The 19,848-nt window shown below is 38.0% G+C and overlaps 1 protein-coding gene across 1 annotated transcript; it reads right to left on the bottom strand.

The window, feature by feature from the left end:
• Positions 1–4,194: 4,194 nt before the first annotated feature.
• LOC107661533 (leucine zipper putative tumor suppressor 3-like) lies at positions 4,195–18,584 on the bottom strand. Its single transcript, XM_016451162.1, has 6 exons — positions 18,447–18,584; positions 13,772–14,211; positions 10,492–10,812; positions 8,051–8,281; positions 5,564–6,064; positions 4,195–4,648 (listed from the first exon to the last, which is right to left on the bottom strand). The coding sequence occupies exons 2-6, from the start codon at positions 14,132–14,134 to the stop codon at positions 4,448–4,450; spliced, it is 1,617 nt and encodes a 538-aa protein (XP_016306648.1). The 5' UTR covers positions 14,135–14,211; positions 18,447–18,584; the 3' UTR covers positions 4,195–4,447.
• Positions 18,585–19,848: the final 1,264 nt, after the last annotated feature.

Raw genomic sequence — 19,848 nt, 5'->3', positions numbered from 1 at the left:
AATCATTTAATTTAGATTGGGGTTTCAGAGCGGGTTCACAAATTATTTGATTCAGATCGGGACTTCAAATCATATATCGCAAATCATGATTTATATCGGAAATTCGGAGCGAGTTTGTGAATCTTTTAAATAAGATCGGAACTTCGGAGCATGTATCGCGCGCATCATTTGATTTAGATTGGTACTTCGGAGCGTGTATTGCTCATCATTTGATTCAGATCGGGACTTCGGTGCGGGTTCGCAAATTATTTGATTCAGATTGGGACTTCGGAGCGAGTATCGTGAATCATTTGATTCAGATCGGAACTTCAGAGTGTGTATCGAGAATCATTTGATTTAGATCGGGACTTCGTAGCGGGTTTGCAAACCATTTGATTAAAAATCGGAACTTCGGATCGTGATTCATTTGATTGAGATCGGAACTTCGGAGTGCATATCGCGAATCCTTTGATTTATATCGGGACTTGGGAGTGAGTTCATGGATCTTTTGATTCAGATCGGAACTTCGGAGCGTGTATTGAGAATAATTTGATTCAGATCAGAAATTCAGTGCGGGTTCGCAAATTATTTGATTCAGATCGAGACTTCGGGGCGGGTTCGCAAATCATTTGATTCAATCGCGAATCCTTTGATTTATATCGGGACTTGGGAGTGAGTTCGTGGATCTTTTGATTCAGATCGGAACTTCGGAGCGTGTATTGAGAATCATTTGATTCAGATCGGGACTTCGGAGTGAGTTCGTGGATCATTTGATTCAGATCGGAACTTCGGTGCGGGTTCGCAAATTATTTGATTCAGATCGGGACTTCGGTGTGGGTTCGCAAATCATTTGATTCAGATCGGGACTTCGGTGCCGGTTCGCGAATCATTTGTTTCAGATTGGGACTTCGGTGCGGGTTCACGAATTATTTGATTCAGATTGGGACTTCGGTGGGGGTTTGCGAATCATTTGATTCAGATCGGGACTTCGGTGGGGGTTTACGAATCATTTGATTCAGATCGGGACTTCGGTGCGGGTTCACGAATCATTTGTTTCAGATCGGGACTTCGGTGTGGGTTCACGAACCATTTGTTTCAGATCGGTACTTCAGAGCGAGTTTGTGGATCTTTTGATTCAGATCGGAACTTCTGAGCGTGTATTGAGAATCATTTGATTCAGATCGGGACTTCGGTGCGGGTTCGCAAATCATTTGATTCAGATCGGGACTTCGGTGCGGGTTCGCAAATCATTTGATTCAGATTGGGACTTCGGTGCAGGTTCACGAATCATTTGATTCAGATTGGGACTTCGGTGGGGGTTTGCGAATCATTTGATTCAGATCGGGACTTCGGTGCGGGTTTACGAATCATTTGTTTCAGATCGGGACTTTGGAGTGAGTTCATGGATCTTTTGATTCAGATCGGAACTTCGGAGCGTGTATTGAGAATCATTTGTTTCAGATTGGGACTTTGGTGCGGGTTCGCCAGTCATCTGATTTATATCGGAACATCGGAGCGAGTTCATGTATCTTTTGATTCAGATCGGGACTTTTGTACTTACCATGGTTTAACTAGGCCTATAATAACCTTTTTTTCACCTTAAGAGAACACATAAGATGAATATTATAGAGATGCAGTTAGGATTAACAGAACTTTAGATAGTTTGCATGTACGTGTCTAGATCAACTTTGATTAAAGAAAAGAGAGGTTTATAGCCAGATTTTTGTTTATGTATGTGAAATTTAACTAGCAGGAAACACAACTTACGTTCTATCTTCCTAAAATAGTAAAACAATCCAAAGAAATCATCTTTAAAACAGAAACATTATGATAATAAGATGAACATTAAATAAATCTGATGTGGGAACAAAACAAGTGAATGAATCTTCCTCAGAAGAGACAAAAACAGCAACCCACTTCAGTGTCTTGACTTTTTGTGAAATTTGGATTAATTAATTAATCTGCTGTTAGAGCTCTTCATATTTAAGGAGAGAACTATAATTTACAAAGTCATCGCTTGCTATGATTTTCAAGGGTGTAGAATTGAGTAGAGATACTATGACATGTCCCTACCAATGTTTTGTATCAAACATCTCAAAGAGGACTATGCTGATTGATTTGTGTCTTTATCATTTAATGTGTTTTTGATCGGATATGCTTTTACGCAAATCATTACAGTAACATAAATACAAACAATAGAAGTATAAAAACATAGCATTTGATCTCTAAATCAATTAATTACATCATCAAATCAATTAATTACATCAGAACTACATCAAAAGGAATATGGTTTTGGAAATCATTGATGCATTCGAAGCATTTCATCGGTGAAAAGTGTTACATGTCATGTTACAGAAAAACAAAGCTAAAATATCGGCTTTATTCACAATAATCAGAATGATGACATAATAATTTTCATCTTCTCAAAATAGTCACACGCAATATGTTGGTATACTGGAAATAACGATTTCACATAAATAACCATCATATTCACAGCCTGCCTGTCTACCCACAACACACATCACATCAGAACATAGCAGCAACTCTCAGAACCTTCCAGAACCTCACTGTAGAATAAGGAAAGCAAGTTCAGTTCGGTTTTAATTTCAGCCAAATTAAAAAAACTGAGACAGAAACAGCTTTTCTGGTAATTCTACCTGCAGATAGGAGCCCTCCGTTTGTCGTCTACACTCGACGACAAAATAAAGGTGCTTAAAAGGTTCTTCACAGCGATGCTATAGAAGAACCATTTTTGGTTCCACAAAAGAACCATTGAGTCAAAGGTTCTTTACCTTTCTTAGCTTTTTATAATCTGAAGAACCTTCTTTTGCCACAAAGAAGCTTTTGTGAAACAGATGTTAAAGGTTCTTTATGGAACCATTTAGACAAAAAAGGTTCTTCTATGGCATCGTGAAGCATCTTTATTTTTAAGAGTGTAATGACCCCTGCTGTTCACGTTTAGAACTGATGCTCCCACCATCCCTGAAACATTAAAACATCACTGAACCAACACCAGATTCCTTCAGGTACAAAACACCTCCCTCTGTGATGCACACTGTGAGTCAACACAAGTGTGGAATAATTAAAATGTCTTTGAAAGAAGTCTCTTCTGCTCACCAAGGCTGCATTTATTTGATAAAAATACAGTAAAAATGTGAAATGTTATTAGAATTTAAAATAGCTGTTTTCTATGTGAATATCTGTTAAACTGTCATTTATTTCTGTGATGCGCAGCTGTATTTTCAGCATCATTACTCCAGTCTTCAGTGTCACATGATCTTCAGAAATCATTCTAATATGCTGATTTGCTGCTCAAGAAACATTTCTGATTATTATCAATGTTGAAAACAGTCGTGCTGCTCAATATTTTTGTGGAAACTGTGATGCATAAAAAAATTTTGAGTAAAAAATATAAATAAATTAATACTTTTATTCAGTAAGGATGCTTTAATTTGATCAGAAGTGCGGGTAAAGACATTTATAGTGTTACAAAAGATTTCTATTTCAAATAAATGCTGTTCTTTTAAAATTCCTATTAATCTGTGAATCCTGAAAAAAATAAATTACATTTAAAATGTATTACAATAGAAAACTATGGAAGCTTGTTTCTACAGTTGCAAAATGTTATCTCACAATTCTGAATTTTGCATTTATATCTCACTCTATATCTCAATTCTAAGGAAAAAAGTATTAATTAATTATGAGATACGAACTTGGAATTGCAAGGAAAAATGTCTAAATTGTGACACAGTCACAATTATCTTCTTTTATTTTTTATCGCGAGAGGAAAAAAATCTAAATAGCAAGAAAAAAGTCAGAAACATCAGAAAAAAAGTTGCAATCCAAACCATCCAAAATTGAGATTAATACATCATCTGAAAGCTGCATAAATAAGCTTTCCATTGATGTATGGTTTGTTAGGATCAAATCAAAATATTGAGAAAATCATCTTTAAAGTTGTCCAAATGAAGTTCTTAGCAATACATATTACTAATCAAAAATTAAGTTTTGATATATTTACGGTAGGAAATTTACTAAATATCTTCATGGAACATGATCTTTACTTAATATCCTAATGATTTTTGGCATAAAAGAGAAATGTATAATTTTGACTCATACAATGTATTGTTGGCTATTGCTACAAATATACCCCAGCGACTTAACACTGCTTTTGTGCTGCAGGGTCACATTTCACTATTTGGTGAGCAGAAGAGACTTCTTTCAAAAACATTAATTGTAATTATTCCAAAGCTTTTGACCGGTCCCATACGGCCCACACAGACTACTGAAACATTTCCCCTCCATATCACTGATAACCAAAAGAGATCTCAGAAGATTAAAAGCTGGAGAAATGTGCATCACTTTTAATTCCCAACTGCGTAATTCTTTCATGTGTTGCAGTAACACAGGCTGATCTCGGCCCTCTTTAGTCTTCACACAGAACAGTCTCGCGTCGATTGTCTCGTGTCTAAATCTCCGTGGACTCGATCCGCTCCAGGCGAGTAGGTCCGGGCCACGGAGGCGCCAGCTGATGCAGGATCGGTTTGGGATCATCGGCGGTCAGCGGAACAGGGACGGAGAGACCGACGGGCGATCCGGGCCTGGGGCCCAGTTTAGCTCCGACCCGCTCCTCCAGCGCCTGATACTTCAGCACATGCTCTTTCTCGCCCTGCAAGAATACAGTAAAAATGTAAAATATTATTAGAATTTAAAACAGGTGTTTTCTATGTGAATATCTGTTAATCTGTAATTTATTTCTGTGATCAAAGCTGTATTTTCAGCATCATTACTCCAGTCTTCAGTGTCACATGATCTTCAGAAATCATTCTAATATGCTGATTTGCTGCTCGAGAAACATTTCTGATTATTATCAATGTTGAAAACAGTCGTGCTGCACAATATTTTTGTGGAAACCGTGATGCATTTTATTTTTCAGGATTCACGGATGAACAGAAAGTTCAAAAGAACAGCATTTATTTGAAATATAATTTTTTGTAACATTATAAATGTCTTCACTGTCACTTTTGACCAATTTAATGTGTCCTCGATGAATAAAAGTAATTTATTTCTTTTTTTCTTCTTCTTAATATGTGACCCTGGAGCACAAAAGCAGTGTTAAGTCGCTGGGGTATATTTGTAGCAATAGCCAACAATACATTGTATGGGTCAAAATTATACATTTCTCTTTTATGCCAAAAATCATTAGGATATTAAGTAAAGATGATGATCCTTGAAGATATTTTGTACATTTCCTACCGTAAATATATCAAAACTTAATTTTTGATTAGTAATATGCATTGCTAAGAACTTCATTTGGACAACTTTAAAGATGATTTTCTCAATATTTAGATTTTTTTGCACCCTCAGATTCCAGATTTTCAAATAGTTGTATCTCAGCCAAATATTGTCCTATCCTAACAAACCATACATCAATGGAAAGCTAATTCATTGAAATTCATTCATTGGTTTTGTGGTCACATTTTCCTGCAAACTATGAAATAGTATGACAGTTTCCACAAAAATATTGGGCAGCACAACTGTTTTCAACATTGATGATAAAGGTTGGGGACAGAGTGAGGGTCACCAGAACGGGGATGGAGAGGCTGACGGGTGATCCGGGCGAGGTGCCCAGTTTGGCTCCGAGCTGGCCGACCCGCTCCTCCAGCGCCTGGTTCCTCTGCAGCGTCTCCACGTAGCTGAGTTGCAGCTGCGCCTGGTACTTCAGCACTCGCTCCTTTTCTCCCTGCCAGGTGTGTCGCTCCTGAGCGAGGGTGAGCCCCTGCCTCTCTCTCTGCTGCCGCTCCAGGTGCAGCTCGCCCTGCAGTCTCTCCAGCTGCCGCCGCAGCTCTCCCGCCTCCTGCCGCTGCGCTTTGGCCTCGTCGCTCTGCAGGCTGAGGAAGCTGTCGATGGGCAGGGCTTCGGGCGAGCGGGGCGTGTGCAGGCCGGCCCACGGTAAGCTGCTGCTGCCACTGATGTCCCTCAGACACACGGCGTGATCGCTCCTGCAGCTCAGCTCGCTCAGAGCCCGCTTGAGACCCAGAACCTCGGCCTCGAACACCACCAGCTTGTCACGCAACATCGACACCTGCGGAGAGAACAAACCAGCGCTCACAGCATGTGCTGAGTATGACATTTAATTTAAAAATCACATATGTGACCCTTGACCACAAAAACAGTCATAAGGGTCAATTTTTTAAAACTGGGATTTATGCATCATCTGAATAAAGCTGAATAAATAAGCTTTCCATTGATGCATGGTTTGTTAGGATAGGACAATATTTGGAAATCTGGAATCCGAGGGTGCAAAAAATCTAAATATTGAGAAAATCATCTTTAAAGCTCAAACATCTTCTTGCTGAGCACAAAATCAAACAACAGCTGTTTCTCGTGGATACCGGAGCAAAACATGCTCATTATTAGCCAATGCACTGCAAAAAATGATTCTCTTGCTTAGTGTTTGTGTCTTGTGTTCTAGTATAAATATCTAAACATTCTTGAATCAAGATGCATTTACTGTGCAAGTAAAATCACTTAAGTCTTGTTTTCTGTAAAAAAGTATAAAAATGTTGTTAGTTTTTCCTCAAAACAAGCAAAAATATCTGCCAATGGGGCAAGAAAAATAATCTTGTTTAGCCGTTGAATTAAGATTATTTTTCTTACCCCATTGGCAGATATTTCTGATTGTTTTAAGCAAAAACTAACAAACAAAATTTAGATTTTTTTTTTTTTTTTGCACTCTCAGATTCCAGATGTTCAGATAGTTGTATCTCGGCCAAATATTGTCCTATCCTAACAAACAATACATCAATGGAAATCTTATTTATTCAGCTTTCAGATGATGTATAAATCTCAATTGCAAAAAATTGTTAGATTTTTTTTTTTTTTTTTAGAAAACAAGACTTAATATCTTAATAATTTTATTTGTCAAGTAAATGCATCTTGATTCAAGAAAGTTTAGATATTTATGCTAGAACGCAAGACACAAACACTAAGAGAATCATTTTTTGCAGTGTAATATCCTAATGATTTTGGCATAAAAGAAAAATCGATAATTTTACATAAATACATATATGTAAATATATACATATGTATAAATATTATTTCACTGCTCATCTTTCCTCTTTTTAAGTAAGGAAATTGTGTAAGTGAAAATATTACCTATAAAGCCACAGAAGAACTGTTGTGCATCTCCTAATAAAACACAATAAGTGCTGGACTTGAAGCAGCACTGCAGACCATTCTGTGTGTGGCATCAAAGTACAGCGAGAGCGATTAGACAGCATTTAAAATGTTTGTTTTGCTGTCAAATAAGTCTTGCTGTTTTGATTTTTTGTTAAAGTGCTGCTGTTGTAAAGTTATACAGCTATGTCTTTACAACTTTTACTTGTAATGGAGTAATATTTGACCAGCAGTATCTGTACTTTCACTTAAGTAATGGAGTTGAGTACTTTGTCTGCCTCTGGGGATAATGCACGACGTGGAGGCCAAGAACCACACAACGCGAAGTGCATTAAAATTGCTTAATGCACAGCTAGCCATGCATTATCCCGCTTATACCACGGTCATACCTAACAGATATTCACATAGAAAACAGTCATTTTAATTTGCGATTATATTTCACAATATTACTGTATTTTTTGTTTATTTGTTTACTTATTTTGTTGATCAAATAAATGCAGTCTTAGTGAGCAGAAGAGACTTACAGACTTAAAAAATACTAATTATTCCAAATCTTCCACGGGTAGTGTATATTTGTGTATATATATAGAGAAATGAAAAAGAAGAAAAATACATGGCAGTTTACTTTAACAAATAAGCTTAGTAAGAACTGTGTTTTACAAAGTTTGTGCGCAAATCATACTTTAATGCAAAAATCTAATTTTGATTTGAGTCTTCAAGCACAAACACACAGTCAACTTTAATGCTTATTGTTAGAGGTTTCAGCAAAGCACTAACCTCATGCATCAGCATTAGTAATAGTTTTATTGTTTGTTATTATTAAATACGACTTTAGTCAGGATCATATAAGTGTGGTGCGTTGGATATGAGTGTGTGTGTTTATGTTGCGCACCTCTGTCAGCGTTCTCTTCAGTTCTCCTTCACATCTCTCCAGCTCGCGGCTCTTGCTGGTGTACGAGTCCTTCAGGCCGATCACGGTCTCCTCGCGCTCCTTCATCTGGCCCTTGAGCTCCTTCAGCTGACCCCTGAGGGCCACCATCTCTCCGGCACGCTGCGTAACCTCGTTCTGACTCTCCCGCAGCTGCTGCTTCAGCAGAGAGATCTCGCCCGCTTTCTGACACAGCTGATCAACACGAAGCAAACCAAAGCCATCACTGCTGGGTCTCATAGGCTGCGCTGTTTTAGATTAGTCTGCTGTATGTTGCTCTATCAGTTCCGGAGCTCCCTAGACTTAAACTGTTTGCTTGAAATACTCCCAGAAAGTTTAGTAAGTGTAATGAATAACAAACACTACTGGTTAAAAGTTAGGAATCATTCAAATTTGTTTCTTTTCTGCTCACCAAGGCAGCATTTATTTGATAAAAAATACAGTAAAAATGTGAAATATTATTACCGTTTAAAATAGCTTTTTTCTAGTTGTATAAATAGCAAAATGTAATTTATTTCTGTGATCAAAGCTGAATTTTCAGCATCATTACTCCCGTCTTCAGTGTCACATAATTCTTCAGAAATCATGCTCATATGCTGATTTGCAGCTCAAGAAACATTTCTGATTATTATGAAATTAATACTTTTATTAATCAAAGATGAACACTACATTTTACTATACACCTGTATATATGTTGCAATAGAAAATGGGTATTTTGAATTGTAGTAATATTTCACAATATTGCTGTGTTTTTAATTTAATTTAAATTAAATAAATGCAGCCTTGGGGTGAGCATAAACATGAACAAATCTTAATTACTCAGACTTTTGACCGGCTACAACCGGTACATAAGGTTAGAGTAAACTTCCATAAAAACTTTAGCAGATGTTTTTATATAAATTATGCTCTTTTATCTCTAGAGCAGGAATTCACAGTTTGTTAGTTTTTGTCAGCCCCACTGAGACTTTAAGTTCATATTTCAATAATTTATCAACACATTTGCTTTTGTTTTTCACTTTTTTGTGTTTTATTTTGACTGTTCTTATTTTAAAAAGGATCAATTTAAATGTTACATTTTTATGATTTAATGAATTATTAGATTTGAACCCCAGTTTAAGAATTGGTGTCTGTGTTGCACTCTTAAAAATTAAGGTTCTTTATTTGGCATTGATGGTTTTATGAAGAAACTTTAGCATCCACCGAATCTTCACATTGAACAAAAGGTTCTTTAGATTTTTAAAATGTTCTTCAACCGAATAAAAATAGGTTATTTTAACCTATTTAATCCCAAATATTTCTCAGACATGAAGATATCAAAATGATGTGTCATTAGTAACCCCTTGAAATAATCAATAATTGTTATTTTTATTTAATTTTTATGGAAAAGTGTGTGTTTTATGGTTGGTCACAATTGTGACCGGTGGGATAATGTGTATACTGAAATTATTTCTGCATTCATCAAAATTCTTATATATCTCAGCCCAGTTATTAACCCATTGTAAACTGTTTCATCACATTCTATGCTTACTATTATACATTTTTTTTAAAACCCTTAAACAACACTGAATAGGTATACTACTGTTATTATCCCAGTGGTCACTATTGTGACCATCAACATATTTTCTCATTCTATGTCCGCACTCAACAAAACTAAATATATGTGAATTCATATATTAATACTAGACACCTTAAAGATAACATGTACCAAAAATATTTGTCATATCTTTGTTAACATACTTTACAAGCCTTTTGTTTTGGAGCTTTGATGCAGCCATCATCTTCTCAAGGTGCAAAAAATTATTATCTTACTTAGTGTTAGTGTCTTGTGTTCTAGTATAAATATCTAAACATTCTTGAATCAAGATGAATTTACTGTACAAGTAAAATTATTTAAGATATTATGTCTTCTTTTCTGTAAAAAAGGCAGTGCACTAAAACAAGCAAAAATATCTGCCAATGGTGCAAGAAAAATAATCTTGTTTAGTTGTTGAATTCAGATTATTTTTCTTACCCCATTAGCAGATATGTTTGCTCGTTTTAAACAACATTTTTAGAAAACAAGACTCAAGTAAATGCATCTTGATTCAAGAATGTTTAGATATTTATACTAGAATACAAGACAAAAATACTCATGCAGTGCAAACAGGAATTTAATAAACTGCTCTGGTCGTGTGACAATTTGCACTAAACACGTGAAACTGCACATATTTAATTGAGACCCTTCATATTTGCAGAAAATGCACTAAAACACCAGACAGTCAATTTTTAGAGCTTTAGAAATGCAAACCATCTTTACGCTCACTATTGTGACCGGTGGGATTGAATGGGTTAAGAACTGATCACTGAAAGGCTCTTTGAGGAGCCACAAATGCAACATTTTGGAGCCTTTATTTTGCTCCTCTCACCTCCCACTTGGTCTCCTCCAGGCGAGGCAGTATATCCGCCTGCTCCTTGCGGTAATCCAGACACTTGTGCTCCAGCTCCTCTCTCTGTGCGAGCAGAGCGCTGATCTCCTCCTGGAGCCGGCCCTTGTCCTGCTGCAGACGGGCGATGTGGGTCTGCAGGGCCTGCTGTGTGCGCTGGGCTCGGTGGGTCACCTGCTGCAGACGGCCGGCGTAGTTCTGCCTCAGCTCCTCCATGTCTCGCTCCCAGACGCAATGCTTCTCCTCGAACACCTGCACGATGGCCGCCTCGCTCTGGTCCAGGTTACGCCGCATGTGGATCACCTGAGGAACAATCACAGTCATTTACTCCAGGTACAGGTTTCTTCAGCCTGCCATGTATGGAAACATATAGGTAGTGAAATTCAATTTAAAATGCAATATTCAAAATGGCAATGTATTCCTGTATTTAAATTTACATTTTCCATTACCCAATACGTGCAAAGTTTGTTGCAAAAGGAAAATTAAAAAAAAAAATTCCAACAGTAGTCTTAATATGTAAATTGCATACAAATTTTAATGCTTTATAAGTTGCGAAATGAAAATGAAAATGTATAACACAAATTGATTTGATATGTGTAACATGTCCAAGCAGAAATGGTAGCAAAATGATAATTTTACAGGGGTGACCGTGCGTTTGCAGTGGCGGGCCCTAGACTTTGGAATAATTTGCCTTTACATGTTAGAAAGGCCCAAACACTTACTGTTTTTAAAGGGGTCATAGGATGCCCATTTCTTTAGGGTCTTAATGAAAAGTCTGTAACATAGTTTGGTTAAAATTTCTCAATGGTAGTGTAAAAGCACCTTTTTAACCCGGTCAAAAACAGCTCTTTTCAGAGCATGCAGATTTCTAGCATTTTCCTTTAAATGTTAATGAGCTCTGCTGGCCCCGCCCCTCTCTTCTGAGCCGCTCTCTGAGTGACTGTTTACTTTAGCCGCATTCATCGTGAAACTTGCTAATTAGCACATTATTAGGAAAGGCATTTTGCAAAGATTTGTTAAAAAAAACCTTACACTCACTTCTGTAGATGAGGCTGGATCACGAATGATTCGTGCGAACATAGACGCATGGCGGCTGGAGATCTGATAAGATCGTGGAATTCACTGGCAGATGAAGTGGAGCGTGAACAGAGAAATATATGAAGCGTTCTCCTATGGTTAGCAAAGTAAATGCATAAATCACACCTCATATTCTCCATGTTAAAATCAAACGTTCAAATGACCGATCGAACGTCAAACCGAACGTCTTGAGCTTTGAGCGTCTTACACTGCGGGTGACCCACGTGACGTCAGCGTCTTGAAATTAGCTGGTTTTTAAACATGTAAGGAGCCAAGCTGCTGTCTAAAGACTATACATGGACATTACAAGCATTACAATAAAGATATTTTATACGTAAAATAATACTCAACCAATATCCCACGGCGTCATGATGAAAATGCAATCCTAAGTGTTCTAACTGTTAGTCTAAATGCATTTACGACAAATAGCATTTAAATGATCATTTTGCTACCATTTCTGCTTGGACATGTTACACATATCAAATCAATTTGTGTTATACATTTTCATTTTCATTTCGCAACTTATAAAGCGTTCAAATTTGCATGCAATTTACATATTAAGACTACTGTTGGAAATGGCAAATGTAAATTATATAATTTCTTTTTCCTTTTGCAACAAACTTTGCACGTATGGGTAATGGAAAATGTAAATTTAAATACAGAAATACATTGCCATTTTGAACATTGAATTTCGCTACCTATATGCTTCCATAGCCATGGACCTTTTTCACATTTGCAGGTTTCTCAGGTTTCGCATTTTTAAGATCTAAAGTTGTATCCGTTAACATTAGTTTGTGCATTGTGAACTAATATGACAATTTTATTAACTAACATTAACAAAGGTTAATATTGTAAAAAAAAAAATATATTTTTTTTTAAGACCATATTGTAAAGTGTTACCAAAACTGTAAAAGTCTAGAATCTTCATGAGTTTAAAATAAAGCAATAAGCCCCAAGAAGCCGTGGTTTACAGTGAATTTATAACAGCTAAGGGCTTTGTTAGACCCCCTAAAACCCCTTAGCTGTTATAAATTCACTGTAAACCACGGCTTCACGGGGCTTATTGCTTTTATAAAACGGTTATTCCATATACGTAGTAAGGTTTCACAGAATAAAACAGAGCAAATAAAGTGTAATGATATTAATAAAAACAGTATTCTTCCACCAAACAATGTAGCTCCTCAGAATCAGTTGTGGTTGCAACAAAGTGGTTGCCGAGCAACACACAAACGTAAACAAAGGTGTATGTTACTTTGTAGAGTCATTTACAACAGCTTCGAACGCGGCTCAGCCAATCAGAATCAAGGACCGGAACTCTCTGTTTTATAACAAAAAGTAAGTAATATTCAGAAAGACAAAATCAAGATACATTTTGCTGAGAGACACTGCACAGTGTTGCTTTGATGGGAAATGTAATTAGAATCAGTATCTAAGATTAAAACAGAGCTAAAATATCTAATGAATACGTGAATGGAAGTTATTGCCGTAACTTGTGACCATTTCTTTGAGTATCATGTTTGATGCATCAGGTTTTATGGCTCATATAGATTATAGAGCCCGACCGATATGGGTTTTTTGGGGCCGATAATCTGTCTGTCTGTCTGTCTGTCTATCTATCTATCTGTCTATCTGTCTGTCTATCTACCTATCTATCTGTCTGTCTAGATAAAATATGTTTTTCTGATATTTCTATTACTTATATTACAATTAGTGTAGTATTTAAGATTAAAACAGAGAAAAGGGTTTTAAATTCCAATGCAAAGGTGTAAATTAGAGTCATTTTGTTGTCGGAAAAAAAATCATGTTCATTAGTAATGCTTAAATGTAAAAATTGTAAAAGTGAATAAGTTACATTCTTTTTTAAACGATACTCGTATAAGTACACACAATGATTTGCAAGCAAATACTGAATTTAACCCAAGTTTAAAAGGTGCTAAAAAAGGCATTCATCTGCATTCAACAAAAGATTTTATCCCCTTATATGTACAGTTTATACATATGAATTGATATTGAATCGAGATCGAACCCCCCATCTGAACTTAAAAGTTGGTAATTAAAAAGCTGGTACCCTTTTATGGGGTGGTTGTGTACACACACTGCCAACACACATTTTAGTTCACATAACATGTAAAAGTTATGTGAACCCTTTAATGCAGTAACATTAGCAGAGCTGCGTCAGTCGTACCTGCTCGAGTTTGCCGGACACAGTGAGGATCTTGGGTGGCGTGCGACTGTCTCTCTTGCTGTTGTTCCCGTCTCTGCCCTTTACCTCGTGGTTCTTCTCCGCGCCGTGACCCACCACGTTACCGCAAGCATCCAGAGACACTCCTCCGGTTCTGTGTGCGGCCTTGTCCCGGTGGCTGGGCCGAGACGAGGCGATGTTGAGTTGGCCTCGATCCGTGGCTGTGCTGTCGCTGGGGCCGTCCGAGGCGGAGGGAGGTGCGTGGAGACGGGACAGAGGAGGGCCACGAGGGAGAGTGGTGCGAGTGCCCACGCTCTTCATGGCAAACTCCTGCTCACCAGCCACTCCGCTGCCTACACTGCCCATGCTGGGGAACCAGTGCGTCACTCAGCGCTGCGAGCCTCCGCATGGGCCTTCGCAGCTGCCCGACCTCCAGACACACACTGCAGTCAGAGCAGAGGATGGAGATTCATGCATATTACAGCTTTTCTCGATTGCTAACATACAATTCATGAAACAATCTAAATAAAATTGTTAATATGGCTAGTAAGATTGCAGGTAAACAACAGCCTAGTTTGATAAAACTATGTGAATTTCGAGCTGTGAGGAAAAGCCATGCAATTCTTCATGATGCATCTCATCCTCTTTGTGGTGAATATGAGTTATTACCATCTGGTTGAAGGTACAGGGTACATTATTACGGACTGCAGTATAGCTCAGTTAAATACATTTTTGTGATATCACAGATTCTGTGGATGTTGTTTGATGCTGGTTGTATTTATTTGTAATGTCTTGTAACCTGTTGATGTTTGTATTTGTTAATTATTGTTGTTGATCACTGAAGAGTTGCCACAGATACAAAAAAAATTCCGAAAGGACAATAAACTAAACTAACTAACAATTCACCATTTAGTATAACTCTAAACAGAATCTTAAAACTACACACCAACTTGTGCAAGCTTCAAACTTCCAGGTCAAAATCAAACATTTTAGTCAAAAACACATTCTCTCTTTGGCCTCAGATGACACACACACAGACTATTTTCCTGCCTAGAGAACACTAGTGGGGTCAGTTCAAAACACTGTTACAAAAACCTACTTTTGGGAAACAGAATTCCTTTTGTTACAGTATGCAGCATAAATAGAGCGGTGCAGATACAGTAAAATTCAGCAATAAACTTTACTTTCATTACAGTAAACTACTGTAAAGTAGATGAAAAGCACTAGAAGTGAACAGTTCAAAAACCAAACAACTGAATATACAGTAAACACACATTGGAATAAACTGTACTGTCAGTTACTGTAAATAAATAAATACAGCATCCTCTGCCAAGCTGCATTACAGTATTGGTAATATCCTTATTTGTTATACTATAGCAGTTTCTTAGTCTTCTGACAAAAGACTTTCTATGCCTCCCCTAGATAGTCGACTCTCAGTTCTGCACAAATACAGTATGGCTACAAATCAATTCAACAGTTATGAGTTTGAGGCTGTGTGTTACAGTATTTACAGTACAAAGAACAGTGAAAGTTCTCTCGTCTGAATTACTGCTACAATGCACTGTAATTGTGATGTGTACTTAATGTTCACACAGGGATAAATGTGTGCTATTTGTGTTCATTTTGTGATTCTTGTGGTAGTTATATATTGTGTGTTTGTGCTTTCTAAATAATGAGAACATGGTTAAACCTGTGCAAAATTATGCCGTTCTTGTGTAGAGTTTTGCAGAAAACACTGAGCAAATTGGAGCATGAGTGAAAGCAGGTGAAATGTGTTAAAAGTTTTGAGAAACGTGTCTTTGTTTCGAGAACTGTATGAATGGTTTGGAAAATTGTGCCAAATGAATATAGTGTGTTAGTTTAACCCCTCTCTCCCGGGTCCTCACCGCCTCACCGCCACACCTCGTACTTGTTCAGAGTGGGTCTCAAACCTGGGTCTCCGGCGTGGGAGGCAGATGCACTAACAAGGAGGCTAAAGACTGCAGCCTCTAGCATGTCTCTTGAGATCAATGGAGTGAGGTTTACCTGCACAGCACCTACCGCTGGCCTCCGTTACACTCACCCTCCTATTATTTATGTAGCACAATTTAAAAGCAACCGAAGTTGACCAAAGTGCTTTACAACACTATACAAACAATGACCAATTAAAACACACAGCAACAAAAAATGCAATTATAAAACACAATAAACCTGTAAACATGGGCCGAAGTTCCTAAGAACAGAGTCAAGGGATATTAAATGCCAAAGAAAATATATAGGTCTTAAAAACAGACAAGGTCGGGGCCGTTCTGATGCGAGACGGGAGACTATTTAATAGTTTTGGGCCAACAACAGAAAAAGCACGGTCACCTCTGGTTTTTAGTCTTGTTCTAGGCACTTGCAACAGATCAGAATTAGTAGATCTGAGTGATCTCGGCGGAGTTTAAGGCTGTAACAGATCAGTTAAGTACTGTGGGGCCTGATTGTGAAGAGATTATCTGAATCTGATCTTAAAATACATCAGTGCCTTTGTTTTGTCTCAAGATGCACACCAGTAATGTTTTTGTTCTAAGACAAAAATTGTCTTAAATGTCCTAATTGAGCCTAATCCTGGCTTAGTCTAAGCCCTGTCTGTGAAACCAGAAGATTCTATTTCAAATAAATGCTGTTATTTTGAACTTACTCATCAAAGAATTGTGAAAAATAAACACGATGCTTCAGGAATCATCAATAATACGCTGATTTTCAACATTAGCGATGTTGAAAACAGTTGTGCTGCTTCATATTTTTGTGGAAACTGTGATACATTTTATTTTCCAGGATTCACAGATGAATAGAAAGTTCAAAAGAAGAGCATTTATTTGAAACAGAAATCTTTTGTAACATTATAAATGTCTTCACTGTCACTTCTGATTAATTTAGGATCAAACTACTTGCATATTTGTACACTAGTAGTGTTCAAAGGTTTGGGGTTGGTAAGATATTTTTGAATTAATGTTTTTGAAAGAAGTCTCTTCTGCTCACCAAGGCAGCATTTATTTGATTAAAAATACAGTACAAAATGTGAAATATTATTACAGTTTAAAACAGCTGTTTTCTATGTGAATATCTGTTAAACTGTAATTTATTTCTGTGATCAAAGCTGTATTTTCAGCATCATTACTCCAGTCTTCAGTGTCACATGATCTTCAGAAATCATTCTAATATGCTGATTTGCTGCTCGAGAAACATTTCTGATTATTATCAATGTTGAAAACAGTTGTGCAGCACAATATTTTTGTTGAAACTGTGATACATTTTATTTTTCAGCATTTATTTGGAATAGAAATCTTTTGCAACATTATAAATGTCTTTACTCTCACTTTTGATCAATTTAATGCATATTTTCTGAATATAAATATCAATTTTATTCTTTTTTATTTTTAAGTCTTACTAACCCTATTTCTATTGATGCTGAAAATTCAGATTTGATCACAGGAATAAATTACATTTTACAATATATACACATAGAAAACAGTTTTTGAAGCTGTAATAGTATTTCACAATATTACAGATTTGATAAAACAAATGAAGCCTTTGTCAGCAGAAGAGAATTCTTTCAGAACTATTGAAAGCTCCTATCAACCCCAAACCTTAAATAGTAGTGCACAAATATGCAAGTAGTCTGATAGTAATAGGAATTATTTGATTATCAACTTTATATTCAAAAACACAGGCAGTAGCATCGCACATTGCTTAGAAAGGTTTAAGAGATGTAGGTGAGACATCAGCAAAACAATGGAGAGCTTCAGTGCATTAACAGTTGTGAATTTGTGCATGATCCCCAACATAAACAAATGCACTTACTAAAACCAAACCTAACTGTGTTACAGCGACCGTATGCAAGCATCAGCATCATGTGAGCAGCAGCCAGATTGATCCAAGCTTGTGTTTGACACCGGTAACGTGACATCCATGTGCATGAAAACACACCATGAAAGACTGAAGCTGTTTGATCTCACAACGAGCTGCAGCACCATGCGCGGCCAACAGAGGGTTCACACTCCAGTGCTTTGCCATTACCTCATCTGTTCTCGCACTTGCACATCTCACACACATTTGCATTGGCACCTCGGCTTGTTATGGGCCACGAGGTGAGTGTGTGTGTGGCTTTGTGTGTAAGGTAAGATATAGTTAAACTTTTATTGGCTCCACAAGGCCACTAACCTTCACGCAAACGAATGCACAACAAGTTGCACAATCATCTGAAACCTCAGATGACCAACTCTCTCCAAACCCTGAGCCTGTGCGTCTGCACAAAAGATTGCATGCGCTGTTGTTATCCAACATCTGAATGGAGATCTGCAGCACCTTCTGAAAGCGCGGATCCCTTTGAGCATCAAAACACTGCGTTTTAATATAGATACACTCTCCATTTTCTGCTCTCCACACAAACAAAGACGCACCATGAAGATGGAAACCAGGAGATGGGTTGTTTTTTCCCTCCTTCCCACTATCAGTGCATTACATAATGCGTCCTCGCTGCTTTATCTGCGAGAGAGAATGGAGATCCGTTCATTGGTTTACTTCCAGTCGAGTGAGTCGCAGTGATAGTGGAGCTTCTCTCTCTCTCTCTCTATTCTTCTATAATCAGTCGCTTCACAATTCGACAGCGCTGTCGTTTCGCGTATGAAATCCACATGACTGCGATCGTACTCACTGTTTCAGCACCGCGGACAGCGACGCGCGTCGCGTCAGCCGCGTTCATTCACCGAGCCGGTCGCGTCGCGTCCATAAAACCGAGCGGCGTGTATCTTGTCAGGAGCAGGTCTCGGATGATGATGATGATGAGGAGGAGGATGATAATGATGATAGTCAGTATCAGCTGAGCCACACACCCACCTTCGCCCCGCCCCTCTGCCGCACGCCAGCAACGCCCCCCGAAACGCCGACGGCACTGCGCATGCGCGTAGTATATGTCACACTACTCAGTCAGGCGTTTGTACTACGCGCATGTGTACTGCGTGTTCCTCCAGAGGGAGATCCAAAATCATCAGTAACCATCAGTAAGAATATTTATGTTTCCTCAACATATAGCCAATTGTTTAGGTTTCAGAATTTCAGAATTGTTGTTTCGGTACCCCAAGTCTTCATAAAGGGGTTCAAAATAACCATAATATTTTCAAGTCTTTAATAAAATTGACGTAGCTATTGTCCAAAACAGAGCTGTAAATGAGGGTGATTCGTCACCGCTAATATTCGGATAAATAAGTGAAAGTGGCAAATTTGGGTTTTTCCACACGGTAATTATGCTTCTGAATAAATCGGTAGTTTGGAATGATTCGGTTGTGTAAACGATTCAAATGACTCATGAAATGAGAGACAGTCGCTTGTCGCCGCCTATTGGCGGAACGACGTAATTTGCAGAAAGAATCAAAGCGGAGTGAAAGACAGGCGCCTGGCCAGGGGTGGGAAATTAACGGGGACATGGGCCAAATTTGCCCCATGCACAATTAAACTAAATCTATCATGGCTGACTGTAAATAAATTGAAAATGAAATGAAAAGTGTCTTTTGTGGCATTAAATTAAGATCTGCTTATATTGCATCATATTTCTATTTATGCGTTTGTACCGCGTTGGACGCTATAACCAATCACGTGATTCTGTTGCGCTTTGTATGCAATGGCCAATCAGAGGCGTTCAGATGAGTCATCGCTGAAACGCCATTTTTCTTCTGCACTCTTGCGATTCTCTCACTATAAACAACAAAGTGCAGTACATACGATGTAAGTAGGCCTAAGAAATTAATTTCTAATTGAGAGTGCTCTTGTCTTTGCTCGCTTTCTGCTTTCATTCATTCGCTGTTTGAATAACTGTGGAAATGAAAGAGTTATAATTAGTAACGTACAATGTTTTTTTATTATTAGACACACACTGGGGGAAGTCGTGGCCTAATGGTTAGAGAGTCGGACTCATAACCCAAAGGTTGTGGGTTCGAGTCTCGTACCGGCAGGGATTGTAGGTGGGAGTGAATGTACAGCGCTCTCTCCCACCTTCAACACGACTGAGGTGCCCTTGAGCAAGGCACCGAACCCCCAACTGCTCCCCGGGCGCCGCAGCA

The sequence above is a fragment of the Sinocyclocheilus anshuiensis genome, unplaced genomic scaffold (genome assembly GCF_001515605.1).
Source record: "Sinocyclocheilus anshuiensis isolate Anshui unplaced genomic scaffold, SAMN03320099.WGS_v1.1 scaffold479, whole genome shotgun sequence".
NCBI lineage: Eukaryota > Metazoa > Chordata > Actinopteri > Cypriniformes > Cyprinidae > Sinocyclocheilus > Sinocyclocheilus anshuiensis.
Note: the sequence above shows the minus strand (reverse complement) of the source record. Positions and strands in the feature narration are given on the sequence as shown.

Coding starts and splice junctions, on each gene's coding strand:
- LOC107661533 (XM_016451162.1), bottom strand. CDS start 14,134: ATGGGCAGTGTAGGCAGCGGAGTGGCTGGTGAGCAGGAGTTTGCCATG. Junction 10,813..13,771: donor TGTCCGGCAAACTCGAGCAG/GTACGACTGACG, acceptor ATTGTTCCTCAG/GTGATCCACATGCGGCGTAA. Junction 6,065..8,050: donor TGAAGAGAACGCTGACAGAG/GTGCGCAACATA, acceptor TTCTCTCCGCAG/GTGTCGATGTTGCGTGACAA.